Below are 21001 nucleotides of genomic sequence, written 5' to 3' on the forward strand. Positions count from 1 at the left end.
CCCTTTAGTGACATCTGCTGGAAGAACCAGGTACATCAAGGAAGAAGAAAATCTGGAACTATTTGGTCAGGGTTTCTGTTCACTTTAAGGTTTCCAAGATAGGAACACCACGCTTCAAAATTACAATGCTTTCTTTTACATTTGGGTGCTTTTAAGTATGTGGGTAACGTATCTGGACACTGGTGTTAATGCTGACTTCCCTTGGACTGGTTCACACCTTCTATTGACGTTATCAACTGTTGGCTCATTTGTGCACATGAGGGGTATTTGTTAATTCTAACCATGTAAATCCCTGAAAGAGAAAAAGGATTTAAGTGGAATACTAACTGCCCTGTCTGAGGAGAGTGGGAATTCAGTTTAGGATAACGAGGTGGAAATTATACTAAGATGAAAATGAGGAAACCTGTTTTTTTTGATACAGCCTCTGGTCATCAGTGGCTGGCAGATGATGAATGTTGATGAATGTGCCCTTCCTTTGTCCTGGGCCCAGTTTACTCAGCACAAGTTTAAGGTAAGGTGGGAGCCTGGAGACAGCACCTACTTTGTAAGCAGACAAGCTAGGAGTGATTCCCCATGGCTACTTGCTTTGCTTTGAGGTGAATGAAATGTTTGGAATGAAATCAACATATTAATACCTGTCTCCAAAAGGTAGTGTTGAACTTTAGCCAGGATGAATATGTGAATACGTTCCACTTCTCTCCTCTCCCCTTTACTTTTCTCTCTTGTCTTGTACATAAAGTTAGAGGTTAGACTAATTAATCTGTAAGACAACTTCTTTTTAAAATGTTCTTTAAGATTTTATAGCAGTACTTGCTTGTTGTAAGAAACTGGGACAGTAGAGAAAAGTACAGCCTAATTCTTTATGTGTGTGTGTGTGTGCGTGTGCATGTGTGTGTGTGTCTAGCTTCCAATTTTAACATTCTGTGAGCACCTTATGGCTCTCAGTGCTTTAAGACCCATTGCTTAATTGATTTCCTCATCCCGGGGATTTTGTGAACAAGTGTAGTGGAAAAAGCTTCAGTCCAGCTTGGCTTAATTAATAGTTTGAGAGGGGATTGCAATCCATTTCTGGAAAATAGTGCAGAGCTGGGCTGGAAATTTCACTGAAGAGCAAAGTGAAGCAGCTAGATTGAGGAAGCATTATTAGATTGTTCTAGTATCTTCTTTGAAGTCTTCATAGTATTCTGACATATGTATAGGCACTTTAGCCATTACTGGAGATATGTAGATAAGTAGTCAACATATGAGAAACAAAAGGGAGGGGGAAATCGGAACTATCTGCCCAGCACCAAGCCTAGGCAACGTTCGTTCGCACACCACCTGCCCTTCCTTTGTTGTGCTCCTCGCTAAGCCGTGTCAGTGCACTAGTGTTAGTGCTGATTTTCCCTTGAGCACTGCAGCAACACCTCGTCAGGAGTGGAGGCCGCTCGGAGCCACCCTCCTCAGAGCTTTTGATATGCAGACCTGGCCCTTCAGTGACGGTGCATATTTCATGCATATTTCATGCAGGTTTGGAAGGCTTCCTTAAGCCTCCCTGGCCAGGCTTCCGAACCAGCTTTCTTACCCATGGCCCGTTTCACTCACTGACACTACCTCCCTCCCCCTTGCAAGGGATGGCATTTGGCCAAGCGTGCCCAGGTCTTTAGAAAAGCTACACTGAATGAAGGAATGAATGGACATCATCATTCGTTACTTCGGCTGGCAGGGTGGGGGGAGGCGGTAGTGAGAATATCAGGAGTCTCAGGGTTTTCTGGAGAAACTGGACAAATAGAATGAGGTCAATGAGATGTTTCTGAGACAGAGCGAGAGAGAAGACCGAGAGATTCATTTTAAGGAATTGGCTGGTGCTCTTGCTTGTGGGGGCTAGCAAGTCTGAAGTTGGAAGAGCAGGCTGGCAGGCTGGAGACCCTGGGAAGAGTTCATTTGCAGCTCGAGTCTGAGGCTGCTTGGGAGGGGGACAGCATTTCCCCTTCCTCGGGGCACTTTGATCTTTTCCCCTTAAGGGGCGTAACTGATCAGATAAGGCCCACCCACATTATGGAGGGTATCTGCTTTACTCAAAGGCTACTGATTTTGGTGTTCATCACATATAAAAATACACTTTCACGGCAACATCTAGACTGGAGTTTGACCAAAATCTGGGTACCGTGGCTTAGCCAAGCTGACACATAAACTACCCTTCGAATCAAGTTAACTTCAGGCCAAATAAACAGCAACAGACGATAACCTCAAGCTTTAGCTGCCTGACACTTGGTAGGCAGAAAATGAACCTGACATCAGAGAAAACCAAAGAGCGGGACTGGGTATCTATCAGGCAAGCCATGCACTGAGTGGTGTTCTCCAGCTGCTGTTTTTCAGGCCTGGAAAATGTATTTCCAGTTCCTACCCTGAAAGGGCTGTAAGACAGAAGGATACAGAAGTTGTAGGACAGCAGGAGAGGTGGTAGAGAGATCTCTTGCAGTCTTCCCCTCATTCCAAGGTCAGGGCAGTCTAGACCCTGTGGGTGAGGGGCGGCACCTGAGACAGCAGCTGAGAAAGGAAGACGGAGGCCGGGGCAGCTTCGGGAGCTTGGATGACACGGGGCAGAGCTGCAGGGAGCAGGGTGTGCGCATGCTCTGACTCCAGAGACAGGTGGGAGGTAGGGATGTGCGCTCCGGGCAAAGACGACGCTGGCCAGGCCGTCCGGAGCCCTTTGGCTTCCTCCTGCCCTTCCGGGAAGCCAGCGGAGACGAGAACCTGCTTACACTGTTTCTGCAGTTTTATGCTTTTGACTTTACAGTGACTTCGTTGCATCCCCACCTTCAACAGGAATGCTTTTGACTCGAGTACAGATCTGCTTGATCTTTTTTTCATGAGGATAGGCTTTCTGCCAGAATGCATATTTCTCACTTAGGAGAAAACAAGTAGCACACTCAGAAACCAGCCTGTGAAGTTGGTGCTCTCTGAGGTTTTGCTCTCTCAGGGCTAGATTCTTAGCTTTCGTGGCAGGAATGGGCCCCCTTAGCTCAGGCATCCGCTGTAATAAAGCCGAAGACCATCTCCAGCCTGGGGAACTGTTAGGAAGGCCCTCACCACGACGGGACCAGAAGAGCTGTGTAGCCTGGGTCTCACCTTCAAGAAGGAACTCAAATTTAGACTTTGATTTTATCTCCTGATGACCTATGCATTCAGTCTAATGGTGTTTTCCAAGAGCATCACATTCATCTTAGGATTTCAACTAGACTACCATCTGTGGGCAATGCCAATTTTATTTTTTTGTGTTTAAAGGCCTACTTGTTTAATGTTTACAGAAAATATGCTCTGTGTTTGGCATTTATAAAATATACTGGGAACCTTGGGATCTGCACCAGGTCTGGCTTCACTCTCCCTCCGTGAGGTCTTTCTCTGGACTTTTCCACACACTGACACAGTAGAAGTCCATCTAACCTGCCCCGAGGGTGTGTAATGGGTGCTGACGGGGGCGCGGTGCCCCTCATTCCCTGGAGGAACTAAATAGCAGGATCTTGAGCCGTGCTAATCTGTTTGAGGCTAGTTCACGTTGCTGTCTGTCCACGCTTGTTCTCTGCCCGCTGTCTACGATACAGAATCATTTAAAACTCTTTTTGAAGAAGAATCTTCTGGACTGAATTTGAACTAAAACCCGTCTCTTGTTGGTTAGAAACATGGATTCCAAATCTCTCACCATATAAATCATGAAACCTTTCTTCCCAGCCTTAGCAGCTTGAGCTGGGGGTGGGCCAGGGAGACAGACAGACAGACTCACGTTTAACCACTGCCAGGAAGCACATGTGCTCAGCTTTCATACTGGTGCATTTCCTAGAACTGCTTCTAAATTGAATTGCAGTGAACAATAAATGGGAGGAAAATTGGGCTAAGTAATGATTAGTTTTTGAATATTATATAATCAATATTACATATATCATAAAGGGATAAATTGTGCAGGATATATAATAATTCAACTTTTACTCTATGCGAATGGTGAAAATATGCCACATGTTATGCTAAGGGGAGTTTTATATAAATGACAAATTTTGTGTGGGTGAAATTCTAGTGGCCCATCTTGAGCAAAATAGAGGCAGTATGGGAAGATGAATTATGTTTTTGGATAAATTTATTTACCCAGAGAGCAGAATAATCCAAATTTGGTGATCATTTGAATTCAAATGATCTTCTAGTATAATTTCCTTAAAAAATGTGGTAAATATTACTTTAAGCAATTCATTGTGCAATGCCCCGTAAGCAATCTTAAAATGCAGCAATTAAAATTATCAAGGGAAGTCTTTGCTTAGAATTTTAGTTTATAACATACCTAATTATACAAGTTTATGTAGTAGAATATACTAGCAAAGAACACCAGGTGTGAACATGTTAACTTTGGTGCATTTGAATATGTCTTATGGGAATTCAAGTGAATGTGGAGAAAATCCTTGGGGCTCTAAGTGTGCTTTGCTCCTCTGGAAGAGGTTTCCTGTGGCTGCCTGAGTGGTGAGAACTGTGGGTCGTGTATCTCACGCTTCCCCGAGTAACCCTTGGGACGGTGGACACCTCGCCACACAATTCTTGTGGCAGGAGACCTTAGTTTTGTTTGCTAGTGAAGACTGGAGGGATTTTGATCGCCAACACATTTAACACCTTGACTTTCAAATCAAGCCAGTGAAAAGTTAGGTTTGCATTTTGGTGATTAGTTCAAACATCTTTTATCATTATTTTTAATTACTTATATTACTGCTATGGCATCTAAGTGAAAGTAAATTGGGAATTGGTATCATTGTGTATACCCTATGATCTAGCAATCCTATTCTAAATATGTTCCAGAGAAACATTTCTTCACGTGCACGGGGAGACATGTATGAATGTTTATTGAAATATTGTTTGTAGGGGGCGCCTAGGTGGCTTAGTCCTTTAAACATCTGACTCTTGATTTCGGTTCAAGTCATGATCTCACTGTTGATGAGATTGGGCCCCACGTGGGGCTCTGCACCGACAGCCCTGAGCCTGCTTGGGATTCTCTCTCTCCTTTTCTCTTTGCCTCTCCCCCTCTTCCCCCCACCCCCCCAAAAAAAACACAAAAAAACAAAAAAAAACCTAAAAAAAAGAAATATTGTTTGTAAATATTGTGAGAATTTGAAAACAGTCAAAATGGCTGTTAGTAAGAGAACACATAAATGAACTGTGAAATGACATGATGATGTATTATAGGACAGTTAGGGATAAATATCTAGGTCTTTATGTGTAAATATCTAGAAAAGATGCAGTTGAGGGAGAAAAAGAGAGTTTTAAAAACTGTAAAAATTTGAGGCGCCTGGGGGGCTCAGTCGGCTGGGCATCCGACTTCGGCTCAGGTCATGATCTCGCGGTTCGTGAGTTCGAGCCCCGCATCAGGCTGTGTGCTGACCGCTCGGAGCCTGGAACCTGCTTCAGATTGTGTGTCTCCCTCTCTCTCTGCCCCTCCCCTGCTCACGCTCTGTCTCTGTCTCAACAATAAAATAAACATTAAAAAAATAATAATAAAAATAAAAACTATAAAAAATTTGATACATTTTTGTAAATTTAAAAGCACTAAATATTTTATATTTACCTATGTTTATTTTCATATTTTTATATGTATACATTTTGCCTTATATTTATTCACATACCTATATATGTGTGTGTGTCTGAAAAGGAGCATCACGCTCAGAAGAGAGGTTACATGTGGGAAGAAGGAGACATAGCTAAAATTAAGATAGTGCTTCAAAGAGACTTTTACTTTGCCCATATATATTTTTACATATGATTTGGGTAATCAAAATAAAAATGTGTGGAATTATGAGTAGAGCCAACGATATCAAGTGAAAACAGCTGTTGATTCTAAATACGGACAATAAAGAGTATTCTTTTCTTACTTGTACTGTTCTGAATTTGTAAAAATTTTCAAAGCCCCCAAAAAGGAAAATGATTTACCCTTTTATATTTACTCCTTTCTTGTATTGTTAGAAGCTCAATTTGGGAGTACTATTAGGATTTATGGTTTGGTGTGAGAGGACAGTCCTTTCTGTAATTTAAAGTTCCTGTTTTGAAGGGAAACCAATGGGTCTAGGGTAATTGCATTTATATAACTTTATCTCTTATGAGTTTATAGTGAGTATTTCACATCATTTATAAAGCTTCTTTTAAAAATATAGAGCAGAGGGGCGCCTGGGTGGCGCAATCGGTTAAGCGTCCGACTTCAGCCAGGTCACGATCTCGCGGTCCGTGAGTTCGAGCCCCGCGTCGGGCTCTGGGCTGATGGCTCGGAGCCTGGAGCCTGTTTCCGATTCTGTGTCTCCCTCTCTCTCTGCCCCTCCCCCATTCATGCTCTGTCTCTCTCTGTCCCAAAAATAAATAAAAAACGTTGAAAAAAAAATTAAAAAAAAAAATTTAGAGCAGAAACATCAAATAACAACGTATGATAGTTAAGCATTGTGTTCCATCCTACAAAGAGGTGTATTCACAATGAGTTATTTTAATTGAAAGTGTTTTTAAAAATGTCACACATATTTTTTTCTTTCTTGGTGTCAGGATTTAACTGAAACAGCTCCTATAAAATTGTACATAGGGGTGCCTGGGTCAGTCAGTTAAGTGTCCAACTCTCGATTTTGGCTCAGGTCATGATCTCACGGTTCATGGGATGGAGCCCCGCCTCGGAATTCTCTCCCCATCTCTCTCTGCCCCTACCCAACTCATCCTCTCTCTTTCTCTTTCTTTCAAAATAAATAAACTTAAAAAAAATTGTACATATTCTTCCGACGTCAACTCAAGAGAAACATAAAATGATAGGATTTAAGAGGTAATTTTATAAAGATTTTTATATCAAGTATTCTAAAATAGAACTACTTTTTATGGTGGTGAAGAATTTTATTTTGAGAAATTAATTGAGGTGAAGTAGATTCTTTCTTTCTTTCTTTCTTTCTTTCTTTCTTTCTTTCTTTCTTCCTGATTGTTTGTTTTCCTGACACACTAATACTCTGTAACAGCTTTCGGCTATGATTTCCCTTGGGTCTCACACTTCCAAACAAATTATTTCATCTTTCTACTGTGCCCTCTACATGAGTGATATAAACCGGCTCAAATAAACTTAACCAAATGACAGCTTCTTGCCTAGATACCAAAAAAATAAGGAGGCAACTTTGGTCTCAGGAATAGCTGGATGCATAGCTTTGTTTTCTTCTCCCACATTTTGGTCTGATTTGTCTCTGGCCAGTCTGGGCGCTAATAGCCCTAGGTGCTCCTTGTTCATAATCTCCGGTCCCAAAGAGCACAACTCTCTTTTCTTTAGCACCGGGCGACACTCCTGAATGCCCCCAACTTGCTTTATTCTGAGTCCTCTGCTTCCCACAGGAGAAACGGTGTCCGAGGAGATGGTGATTTCAGTTGGCTGGCCTTAAACACCCTCCTGAAGGGCACCTGGCTGACACTGCCCCCAAAATCATAGGGAGTGGGTCTAGGCAGACCAGGACCTTAAGTTGGCTTCCTGTGCATAGCATTTTGTTTGTTGCTCTGTCAGACCACCAATACTTCAGATACTAAGTAATGTAATTATCGGGTTGTCATCCTCGGCCCATCTGTGCCTGCTCGGTAGCCGGAACCAGGTAGGAACCACGTATTTTGTGTCCTTGTTACTTAACACAGTATGCGACACGTACTTGGCACTCAATAATTTACATGCTGCATAAAGCGATATATTAACTGATGAAAGAGAATGTTGGTTGTCTCTCTTAAACTAATTGTTTTGTTGACTTGGTTTAATACTTCCGTAGAAGGCTGTCGTACTCCTGGACTATGAAGAAAAGTTAACTGTTTCATAACTTTGCCTAAACCCATGTAATGGTGTTACGTTGAGTTGATAAGTGACATCTGATCTGTCGATGTTTTCCAAAGTACTTATGCTCAATTGGCATGTTGCCATGTACAGAATTTGTTTTGGTGTCATAGGAATATGACCTAAAGGAAGTGCGGTAACTGCCTTCAACACTGGGAAGAGCCCTGTAACTGGCTGCACTTGTCTGGCACCTTTGGACTAGCATACACACTGATATGCATAAGTCGCCAGAAACAACAGACTTCCCTACTGATCAGTGCCTAATGTACCTAATTCTGCCTTAGGTTTGGTCTTTTAGTGCCGTGGTTGGTTATAAAGGGAGAATTCATTTTCAAGCTTCTGGAAATAATAACACCACTGGAATGTGCATATTATAATCTTTTTCCTCCTTTTTATGTTCCCAGAGACTTGCGGTTTAACAGAATACGAGAAATTCCTGGGAGTGTCTTCAAGAAACTTAAGAATTTGAACACTCTGTGAGTACTTATCGCTTATCTGTGAGGCTTGTAAAATTACGAGCTAGTTGGATTGCAATTTGCCATGAAAAGTCATTTTGAGAGTAAAGAACAGAATGGATGGGAATTAAGTTTCGCTAGCACTCTTATAATCAGAGATTCTCTGCTTCTTTCCACTGCTTGTGTTTTTGTTACCTTCTGAATCTGGGAGATATTCCTACTCATCTAATTGTCCTTTGTATTCTGTTTGTTTAGAAAAGCTTCATGGACAAAGAAACTGAGAGAAAGAGTAGTTAAACAATTTGTCTGTGGGTCCCCTATCCAAAGCAATAGACATGGAATTAAAATTCATGACCTCGTGACTCCAAAGTTCTGGCTTTCACCAACATGCCACTGGATCATCTCCTTGTTTGTAATACTCTGAATATTTTTAAAATCATGTATTTAGGGGCACCTGGGTGGCTCAGTCAGTCAAGCATCCAACTTCGGCTCAGGTCATGATCTCAAGGTTCGTGAGCTCAAGCCCCACGTTGGACTCTGTGCTTATAGCTCAGAGCCTGGAGCCTGCTTCAGATTCTGTCTGTCTGTCTGTCTCTCTCTCTCTCTCTGACCCTTTCTCACTTGTGCTCTCTCTCTCAAAAATAAATAAATAAACATTAAAAAAAAAAAACAGGACCAGGCCTGGGTCTGGTCTCTCGTCTATGCTTAAAAAAGATATATATATATATATATATATATATATATATATATATATAATATGTATATATAATACATGTATGTATATATACATATATGTATATATAATATGTATATATGTATATGTATATATTTATATATTTATATGTATATATACTATATATATATTTATATATATACAAAATAAATATATATATATATATAAATCATGTATTTAGAGGAAAAGTTACAACTTTATGGCTAATCTCTAATAAAATATTTCAATGTGTATTACCCGTATTTTATTCACTCAACAGATATTGATATCTGTGACCAGCTTACCAGTTTGCTGGCTTTCGATCCAGACTAAAATACACAGGACCCTGCTATGGTATAGCAGATGGTCTGACCTTATGGACTGTTAGTAAAGAAAGACCCAACTATAAAAACGTATGTAATAAAAATTGACAACTGCTATAATAGAAGAGAGTAGAATGTTAGGAGAGGTGATGCTGGGGTTTACATGTACTAACAGTGCTCTATATTTAAAATTTATTTATGCTGCACTTAATCCAGAGGGTGAAATCAGTGGAAGTTAAGACTATTTGTGTCGTTAGAACTACATGGGTATGTTAGTCTTCTTGACATAATATTTTCATAATCAAGTTAACAGTGTTTTCAGCTTGGCTGGATTTATCGCTGTATTACAGCCAAGCTAGTCCTTCTAACTTTAGGGTTGAGATTATGACTTTATACTTGTGCTTTTCCCACCCGGCTTCTTTCCAATTACTGATGCCTGGATACGCATACTTTATCACGATAATTCTGGTTGGGGTGATGTAAGAGCATAAGGAAGTAAGGACTACAAGGGTTATTCCTTACTTAACAATAAAGCAGTTGTTCTCAAACCAAAATATGTAAAAAAGTTTCCTAGAGAGCTTGTGGACATGAAGACTCCCTCTCCCTCAAAGATTCTCATTTAACACTTTTTCAGGAGGGACCCAAAGATTTGCATCTTAACTAGTATCTTCAGGGGGTCTGACACTTGGGGAGTATCCTCACTGAAGCCTTCCGCCATTATCTACTGAGGTATGGAGGTGATAGAAAAGCAAAGATATTATTAATTTATCAGATTGTTAATGTTACCAAATGTTATCAAACCTCCTCTTTCAATGTAGTTGCCACTTTAAAAGGCTTTTGAGGAGTGTAGCAAAATGATCTCTATCACTGTTGGGCCACATTTTGGAGTTATAGTACACAATACTGTAATTATTAATGAACAGTCCACCTCTTCATTTGGTAGAAGCCATACTTATTAATTTGTGTCTAAATATTTTTATTAAAAACAAAACTGGAACAGTGAGCACTTGTGGTGTTAATTACATTGAATACTTTGCCTTGTGTACATTAGTTCCATTCCCTGCTGCAGCTGTTATTTCTGTTTTACAGATGAGGACACTGAGGCTAGTAAGTGTGATGTCGTTTACCCACATTCATACATCTAGAAAGGGGCAGAGTCAGGATTCACACACGCTTTGATTAACTGCTGGTTAATCAATGGTTTCTTATACATGATAGCTTTCAGGAAGGCTGAAATGACAGATGATGGGTTACTTAAATAGTAAGTTGTGCAAGAGAGAAAGAAGTGAGGTCAGAAATGGGGCACTGAAAGACTCTGGGATTGGAGAGAACTTGTGCTGAGCCAGTGTGATAAAGACCCTATTGCTCAATGAGTTCTGAGGACCCAACAGAGTTAGACTTACACTACAAGTATGTTCATGAAAGTGAGGGAAAAGTAAACCTTTTAGCTGGTGTAACTACTGAGTTCCTTGTTGTGTGTGTGTTTTTTTAAGCAACCAAACTACCAAATTTTGTAAGAAAACCTCAATGTTTAAAATATTTCTCAAATAAGATATAATTATGAAGTCTGATTTTATGTTTTATGTAATGTGAAATCTTCACTATGCTTCATTTTATGAGAGCTTTTCACCGTGTTGATGAATCAACAGTCACTATTTCATTTATTTACTTTTATTTAAAAATCTAGTGTAATAATGTTGTTGTTTTTTCCCTCTCAAGACTTTGAAGGCTTGATGTTTAATGGTTTGCCAAGGGTTTTACTCTGTAAGTAGCCATAACTTTCGTTAAGATATTTGATTTGTTTTTTTTTTTAATTTTTTTTTAATGTTTATTTATTTTTGAGACAGAGAGAGACAGAGCATGAACAGGGGAGGGTCTGAGAGAGAGGGAGACACAGAATCTGAAGCAGGCTCTGGGCTCCGACCGGTCAACACAGAGCCCGATGCGGGGCTTGAACCCACGAACCACGAGATCATGACCTGGGCCGAAGTCAGACACTCAACCGACTGAGCCACCCAGGCGCCCCTTGTTTTTATGGCTATTCTGTGATGTAGCAAGGGAACAAAATTTCCTGCAGTAAGTATCAGCATAGTTTTCTAGTTGGAGGTATGCAGGAGAATTTAAAACAAGGCATTCATTTCTAGGATAATAGAAACCTGTGGACAAGGTTTGGCTTTCCATCAATTATTACTAATAAGACTTTGGTTGGATCTCTCTGTAGCTTGTTTACATTGTAACTTGCTTTTTTTTATGATGAAAAAATAACAACATATGGGTTTATGCCAGTCTAGCTAGTATCATATGAATGATCCATATTAAAAAAAAATCTCAAAGATACGAATAAAACGCAAAAAGGAACTCTTTGAAAGTCTGAGAGACAACCAAGGCAGCCAGGACTCGAGAAGCTAACATCTGGGAAAGATAGGAGGCTGGCTGAGCTGACTCAAACCTTCGGTGTGACTTTTCCTTGTCTGGTCATTTGCCAATTCAAGATGCAGGGCCTGGGGATGAAGAGGAGACAGGCAGTAGCCTAGATTTCGTGGGGTCTCACCGGACTGGGAAGAGAAAGGCTGCAATTGAAGACCACTGTGACAACCAGCACTAGAGGGCCGGGATGCCTGAGAGAAGGCAGCTGCCCAGTAGTGAGGTGAACCTTTTGCCAGCCATCTCAATGGAGGCACTTGCTGACTTAGAAGTCAAACGTATAGGGGAGAGGTTACCAAGAGGCCAAGGAGAAAGCAACTCCTGAGACTAATCAAAGCTGATCAGAGATTTTGGCCATTTCAAGATACCCGAGAAATAAAAGTAAGACTTTAGGGCCCATCACAGAAAAAAGCACCTGATAAATACCCCCTGGTTTTAATTTTGTGCCCCTGAAGAGCTATGCCCTAGAAGCACTGGACCATCCTAGACTTGGTGAAGGTCATCTGTATTCTGCTGCCTCCTAAAAACAAATTGCTCCTTCTCTGGAAAAGTATAAAATGATCCAAACCCTCTACCATTTTTCACACATCATGTCTGGCAGTCAGTGAAAGGTGTCCAGGCATTCCAGGAAAACCAAAAGCAAAAGCAGATAGCTAAAAATGCTATGTTTGTTTAAGATTTTGAAGTTATAAAACACAGAGCTTAAAATAACTAGGATTGACATATTTAAAGGAGTATATTAAATGAAAGAAATTTTCACCCAAAGGAGGAAATTATTCTGTTTTCTTAGAACTAAACAGATCATTGCATTTGGGGGTTGAGTAGCTTGCTTTAGTCATAGATGAGAATATGGCAGAAGGGAGAATCAGCGTCCTGAAAGACAGGCCATTAAAAATTACCCAGATAGAAGCACCTTGAGGGAAAAAAAAGATGGAAAACACAAGAAAGAGAGTAAAAGACCGGGACATGACAAAAATATCTACATGTAATTGGAGTCACAGACAGAGATGATAATGAAAATAGGACAGAGGCAGTATTTGAAGAGATTTGAAACACCAGTGTTCCCCCAGAACAAAAGACACCAAGCCACAGATTCAAGAAGCCTTATGACACATGTAGGCTAAATACAAAGAGAACTACACTCAGTCACATGGTAGTATATGCTGAAAACCAAAAACAAAGGGGTCATTTAAAAAATATTTCTAGGTAAATGTATATTATCTTTCAAGAAATAACCATGGAAATGGTGAAAGTTAAAAACAATGGAAAGGCATTTTGCTGAAAAAAAAAATGGAAAGACTTGAATTCTATTCACAGGGAAATTGGCCTTTAACAATGAAGGTAAAAAAAAAAAAAAGACATTTGCAGACACATAAAAGCTGAGATAATTTGCAGTCAGTAGGCCTGCAAATTGTTTTTCCCCTCAGGCAAAAAGAGAAGGATCCAAAGTGGAAATGCAAGTGTAGGAAGCAATGAAGAGCACATAAAGGGTAAAACCTTTGACTAACTTTAAATTATTGTTTATTTCTCATAGTAATGTGCATTTAACATATGTAGAATTAAAAGGCATCATGACAATAGCACAAGTTGTAGGAGGAGGTTAAGTGCAATTAAAGTGCTTTCAGATGTTTTCTTTGTTAAGAAAGTGCTAAAATTATCAATTAAAGGTAGGCTTTAATTAGGTCAGTATAGGGGCGCCTGGGTGGCTCGGTCGGTGAAGCCTCTGACTTCGGCTCAGGTCATGATCTCACTGTTTGTGAGTTCGAGCCCCGCGTCGGGCTCTGGGCTGACTGCTCAGAGCCTGGAGCCTGCTTCAGATTCTGTGTCTCCCTCTCTCTCTGCCCCTCCCCTGTTCATGCTCTGTCTCTCTCTGTCTCAAAAATAAATAAAAACGTAAAAAAAAAAAATTAGGTCAGTATATCTGTTGGAATTTCTGGGGCAACCACTATAAGAATAATAAGGAATGTATACTTAAGTTAATGAGAGACAATTCAAATAATAAAAAATATTTGATTAAGCCAAAGAAGGCAAGAAAGGCAAAAGGAACAAAGAGCAGACATGAGAAAGAGAGAAATGGGGCACCTGGGTGGCTCAGTCAGTTAAGCATCTGGCTCTTGCCTTTTGGCTTAGGTCATGATATCATGGTTCATGATATCGAGCCCTGCATTGGGCTCTGTGCTGATAGCATGGAGCCTGCTTGGGATTCTGTCTCTTTCTCTCTCTTTCTGCCCTTCTTCTTCTCACACTCTCGCTGACTCTCAAAATAAATAAACAAACTTAAAAGAAATTGAAAGATGGTGTATTTAAACACAAATACATCAGTGATTGCATATAACATAAATGGATTAAATTTTTTAATTAAATTTTTGACTAAATTTTTTGTCAGACTGGATTAAAAAAGGAAGTAAACTCGACTATATTTTGTTCCAAAGAAACAAATATGAGGGCACATAAAGGTCAGAAGTTGAAGCCTACCAAAGAAAGCAGTTTTTATTATACTAATATCTAACAGAGTAGATTTCATCCTGGATAAAAGGCCAATTCAACAGGAAAATATAATACAAAAACTGTGTGTACCTATAAAATTTATAAAGCTAAAATTAACAGATATAAAAGGAAAAATAGAAATAGCCATGTGTATGTAGGATTTTTTAAAAACTTCACTAAAAGACAAAAATGAATAAGTATATAAAAGCTGTTAACAGATAACTAACCAAATTTACCTAACATATATGAGACACTGTACACAACTGTAAAATAAATATTCTTTTCAGGTGCACATGAAACATTTATAAAAATGACCATATTCTGTGTCGTAAAGCAAGTTTCAACATATTTGAAAGCATTACAATCATATAAAATATGTGCCTTGATTATAGTGAATTTAAGCAAAATTCAACTAAAAATCCAGTTCATCTAGAAAATACCAATAGTTTGGAGATTAAGCAATAAATACTCTTCTAAATAACTCTTGGTTAAAATAAAAGTAAAAAAAAAAAAGAAAATATATTTTGAACTCAGTAAAAATGAAAATAGGAGACATGAAAACCTGAAATATACAGCTATAGGAAAGCTTAGAGAGAAATTCATAGACTTAAATGCATGTTTTAGAAAAGCAAAAAAATAAAAATAAATTGTTAAACATCCATCTCAAGAAGCTAGAAAAAGAACAGAAAACAAACCAAAGATAGAAGAAAATAAATTAAACAAGAAACCCAGAGATCAATGAAACATTATATAAATGATAATTTTCACAAGCCAAAACTTGCTCTTTAGAAATGCCCAAAGTCTTTTTGTCTTTTAAATCAATTATATGAGAGCTGGTAGTTAGAGTAAACAACTAAAGAGAGAAGAGGCACAACTTAACAATATCAGGAATGGAAAAGAGGTCATCATTCACATCCTATAGTCATTTAGACAGACAAGGAGAGATTGTTATGAACAACTTTATGCCACTATATTTGAAATGTTAGATTTAATGGGATAAATTGGTCCTAAAATACTTAAACTGATACAGAGGAGAATCCTATTAAAAGTGTTAAATTTCACACGAAGAGACAAAACCATTAAAATCCTTTCCCAGGGGCACGTAGGTGGCTTACTTGGTTAAGATTCCAACTCTTAATTTTGGCTCAGGTCGTGATCTCATGGTTCATGAGTCTGAGACCCCTGTTGGGCTTTGTGCTGATAGTGCAGAGCCTGCCTTGGATTCTCTCTCAGCTCTCTCTGCCCCTCCCCCACTCATGCTCTCTATCAGTCAATCAATCAACATTTTTAAAAAAAGAATCCTTTCTCAAAAGAAAACCCCAGGCTCAGATAGCTTCAGCAAAGAATTACTTAAAATATTTTTTTTAATTAAACTAATTGTGACACAAACCTCGCCAGAGAATAGAGACAGAAAGTACTTTTCAACTTATTTTATAAAGCCAGCATAATCTTCACAGCAAAATGCAGAAACATTTTTAGTCAATTTCCCTCAAGAATAGAAACATGAAGATATTAAATACAATGTTAGCAAATGATTCTACCAATGCATGAAAAAGATCATGACCAAGTTAGGCCTATTCCAGGAGTTCAAGTTTGGTTTAACACACAAAAATCAACATTATTATAATACAGGTAGAAAAGTCATATCATTTCAGTAAAAGCAGAAAACGTCTCATAAAACTTAACTTACTGATTTAAAAAAAATCTCATAGCAAGTTATGGATGGAAGGGAACTTCCTTAATTTGGTAGAGTATATCCACTAAAAATCAGTAATAAACATTCTACTTAACAAATAGTAAACACTTTCCTCCAAAAATGTGGAATGAGACATGAATACTCATTTGTAAAATTGACATTCAACATTATTTTGGAGGCAGTATTTTTTACCATAAGGCAAGTTAAGAATAAAAAGTGATGAGGATTAGAAAAAATAATTAAAATGGTAATATTTACTTGTGTCATTTTTGTGCACACATGAAGTACAAAATATTCAGATGGGCTACTAAAATTAATAACTCATTTTGGTGATGTAAAGAATAAAGTGTATTTCTATATTCTAGCAACAACCATCTCAAAAATGAAAATTTTTAACGGATACATTTTGCAATAACATTAAACATTTTGATAAGTAGAAATAAATGTAACAAAGGCCATAACTCTCTGAGAAAACAACAGATTACTGGGAGAAATGAAAGAAATCTGAAATAAATGACTACAGTATCATGATTATGAATTCAAAGACTTGATATTGGTATGATATCATTTCTTTTCAACCTGATTTATAGGTTCAATGCCACCCCGGTCAAGTATCAGCAGGCTCTTTTGTGGAAGTTTATAAGCTGATTCGACATGAATAGTTCATCAAGTATTAAAGAAAGATATTGTAGAAAGATTTAAACTAGATGTCAAGCTTTATTGTAAATGAAAGAAATAAAAGTGTGGGATTGTTTCAATGGCAAAGAAACAAATGAAACAGAGTGAGGAGTCCAGAAACAGACCCACATGTAAATGGTCACCTGAGCTGTCACAAATACGTACTGCACTGCAGTGTGAAAATGAAAATTTTCTAGTAAATAGTGCAGTTATTTGGATAACCACGATGAAAAATATTTTAACCCCATTTCACTACTTTGCCATGTGTACAATAACGAATTCCAGATGGATCATAGATCATATAAAAGGTAAAAGTAACAAGGATTCTAGGAGATAGCATAGAAAAGAATCTTTATACCCTTTGGACAAAGATTTTCAGAGTATACAAAAAGAAAACAGTGAAGAAAATGACTGATAAATTCGATTTCATTAAAATTAAGAACTTCAGCTTACTAAAGACACTTTTATGAGTAAAAAGAGAAGCGACAGGCTGGATATTTACAATTATGTATATACCATAAAGGATTTGCATCAAGAACTCTTACATATCAATAAATAAAAGGCAAAATCCCTAACTAAAAATATATATAACATGTTTGAATAGGCATTTGACAAATTATAATTTCCAAATGGTCAATAAACTCATGAAAATGTATATTCAGCATTCTTTGCTGTCACAGAAATGCAACATAAGATCACAATGGGGTTCCTCACACCTCCATTACAACAAAAAACACTCAAAATAGTCAACTATAATGGAGCCAATAGACCTCTTATAAATTGCCAGGGTGAAAATTGGCTCAGTTATTTTAGAACACTATTTAGCAGTATCCACTAAAACTAAATACCCGTAGATCTGATGACTGAGAAATCGCACATCTAAGCATATAATCCACAGAAAGGAATATATATACATTTCAAAAGTTATGTATAAGAACTTGGTTGAGGGGCACCTGGGTGGCTCAGTTGGCTAAGTGTTCAACTTTTGATTTCAGCTCAGGTCATGATCTCACGATTCCGGAGATCAAGGCCTCCATTGGGCTTTGTGCTGACAGCACAGAGCCTGCTTGGGATTCTCTCTCTCTGCCCCTCCACTGCTCATTCACTCTCTTTCTCCTAAAATAAATAAACTTAAAAAAAGAGAACTTGGTAGAAACATTATTTGTAATACTGAAAACTGGAGAAAAGCCAAATTATCTATAAGTAAATTGCAGTAAATTCACACGATGGAATACTATAGAGCAAATAAAAAGAATGCATTACAACCACCTGCAACAACACAGATAAATCTTGTAAATGAAATGTTTGGAGCAGGATGCCAGACACAAAAGAGGGAATACACATGTTATGATTCCATTTATAAAAAGTTCAAAACCAGGTCAAACGAAATGCACACTTTCCATCTTGCTAGAAGCTGAGGTTTATTGACAAGCAAGGCATGAGGGAGGTTTCTGTGATGTTGGAGATGTTCAGTTTCTTGATTTGTGTGGTGTGTATATGAGTATTTTCATTTTTATATACAAAAATATCAAGTATACTTAAGAGGTCATTAAAATATTCACCATAAATTGATAGCCATAAGTAAACTATTTTGATGGGGAGATTGTACACAGTGTCTTATCTTCCTTTTACTTTTCTGTATTTTCAAAATTGTGTATAATGAGAGTCTAGTATTAAGAAGAGGCAGAAATAGTGTTAAGAAGAGTGTTAAGAAGAGGCAGAAACTATTGGGAAAAAAAATGATGGACAGATTAAATGTACTAACCTATCAAGTCCTAGTAAACTTAAAGTTATGCATAATTAAATATAGAACAAACTACATTCCTGTAAGCTAGCACAGTTAGAATTCTATAGCTAGATGTGGTTGTAAAGAAGGAAGAGAAAGAGAGAAGCACCTAGGGGAATGCACAAAGAAAACGTTGCCCCAACGCCATTGGTTTGGAATATGAGAGGGGCTGAATTTTGTGAGTTCTTGCAACCAGTAGGTCTTAAAGCCTGGCGTTTTAAAGGACAGCAGGCTTGGCTGGGATAGAGCCCAGAGCACGCTGCCCTGTTCCGGGAGAGAATGCAGGCAAACATCCTAGAAACAGAGAGCATTGAAACAGCAATCTGAAGAATGCCTGGAGCACACAGTGGGGGAGATTATTTGCTCATCTTGTGAGTGTCCCTGGGAGGAAGCGTTCATGGAGATATACCTCTCTGGGACCAGGGGAGCTGGCCAGCACCAGCTCCCTCCCCTGCACACCAGCATAAACACAGAGCCACTGCACCACAGAGGCATTGCTGAGCCATCCTGGCTGCTTGCCTTCCTTACACTAAGCGCCACTCCCTACCTGCCCTGAAAGGACTGCCCTTCTCCATCAAGCTTGCCGCAGTCCCAGGGCAGTAGGCTCCCTCCCCTCAGAAGACCAGCACAAACCCCTGTTCCCACCACGTCTCCGGATCAGAGAGTTCTGCAGGGCCTCAGCTCTGGTGGAGCTGCTGTCAGGTCTCATTTCACAAGCAGACTAGAGCACACCTAGTTAAAGCTTGCCACATTCAGGCCATGGACCAAATGCTGCCACAGCAGGCAAGGAGACTGCAGACGACTGGCCTGAAGGATAGAACAGCCGCAACACAACACAGAGCACACACAACCCACACGAGGGACCTTTGCTGAAGCATCAGGCCCTGGGCACTATATGCCCTCTTCTTCATAAGGGTACTACTTTCAGGAGCATGAGACATAACTGGCTTTTCTGACACACAGAAGAATGCAGAGACTTAGACAAAATGCCAAGACGGAGGAATTTATCCCAAATTAAAGAACAGAAAAGTCCAAGGCCAGAGGTCTAAGTGAAACAAATATAAGTCACATGCCTGGTAGAGAATTTAAAGCAACAATCATAAGGATACTCACTGGGCTTGAGAAAAGAATAGAAGACATCGGGGAGACCCTTACCACAGAGATAAAATATAAAATAATTAAAAAAGAATCATTCAAAGACGAAGAATGCAATAAATGAGATTTGGAACATGAAGATGTTCATTTGGAATAATGAAGACGCAATAAATAGCAGGGTGGAAAAAGCAGAGGAACAAATTAGTGACCTTTGTGGTTCCATTCAAATTTTAGGATTATTTGTTCTAGCTCTTTTAAAAATGCTGGTGGTATTTTGATAGGAATTGCATTAAATGTACAGACTGCTTTGGGTAGCATACACATTTTAATAATATTTGTTCTTCCAGTGCATGAGTTTGGATTGTTTTTCCATTTCTTTGTGTCTTCTTCAGTTTTTCACCAGTGACTTATAGTTTTCAGAGTACAGATCTTTTGCCTCTTTGGTTAGGTTTGTTCCCAATTATCTTATTGTTTTGGTGCAGTTGTAAGTGGGGTTGATTCCTTGATTTCTTTTTGTGCGGTTTCATTATTGGTGTATAAAGATGCAACAGATTTCTGTACATTGATTTTAAATCCTGTGACTTTGCTGGATTCATGTATTAGTTCTAGCAATTTTTTTTGGTGGAGTTTTTCATGCTTTCTACATAGAGTATCATGTTATCTGCAAATAATGCAAGTTTGACTTCTTCCTTGCTGATTTGGATGCCTTTTATTTTTGTTGATGTTGTTGTTGTCTGCTTGCTGAGGACAAGACTTCCAGTACTATGTTAAATAACAATGGTGAGAGTGGCCATCCCTGTCTTGTTCTTGACCATAGAGGAAAAGCTCTCAGTTTTTCCTCATTGAGGGTGATAGTAGCTGCTGTTGAATATATTATGCCATTCCCTTCTGGGCTGCCAACTTTCTGTGGACATATCTGCTGTGAACCTGATTTATCTTCACTTGTAGGTTAAGGACTTTTTTCCCTTGCTGGTTTGAGGATTCTTTCCTTGTCTATGTATTTTGTGAATTTGACTATATTTCTTGGTGTTGGCTAGCTTTTGCTGAGTTTGATGGGAGATCTCTGTGCCTCTTGGATTTCGATATCTGTTCTGTTCCCCAGAGTAAGGAAGTTTTCAGGTATAATATACTAAAATAATCCTTCTGCCTCTCTTTCTCTCTCTTCCTCTTCTCAGACTCCTATGATAAGAAATCTTATCATGTTTTAAGAAGTTGCTGGGTTCCTTAAGTCTAAATTCATGATCCAATACTTTAATTTCCCTTTTCTTTTCAGCCTCATTATTTTCCATAATTTTTGGAAATTTGTCTTTTATATCACTGATTCATTCCTCTACTTTGCGCATCCTTGTTATCATTGCATCCAGTCAGTTTTGCATCTCGGTTATAGCATTTTTTGTTTTGGCTTGACTAGTTTTTAGGTCTTTGATCTCTGCAGTAAGGGATTCTCTAGTGTTTTCTATGCTTTTCTCAAGCCCAGATACTATCCTTATGATTGTTTTAAATTCTAG

The 21001-nt window shown here is 38.7% G+C and overlaps 1 protein-coding gene across 1 annotated transcript in view; it reads left to right on the forward strand.

Moving 5' to 3' along the window:
- PXDNL (peroxidasin like) overlaps positions 1-21001 on the forward strand; it is a 360062-nt gene that overhangs the window by 91775 nt on the left and 247286 nt on the right. The window contains exon 2 of the mRNA XM_049633716.1: positions 8242-8313. Coding sequence (XP_049489673.1) covers positions 8242-8313 — 72 coding nt within the window. The remainder of the gene's footprint in view (positions 1-8241; positions 8314-21001) is intronic.

The sequence above is a fragment of the Panthera uncia genome, chromosome F2 (genome assembly GCF_023721935.1).
Source record: "Panthera uncia isolate 11264 chromosome F2, Puncia_PCG_1.0, whole genome shotgun sequence".
Lineage (NCBI taxonomy): Eukaryota > Metazoa > Chordata > Mammalia > Carnivora > Felidae > Panthera > Panthera uncia.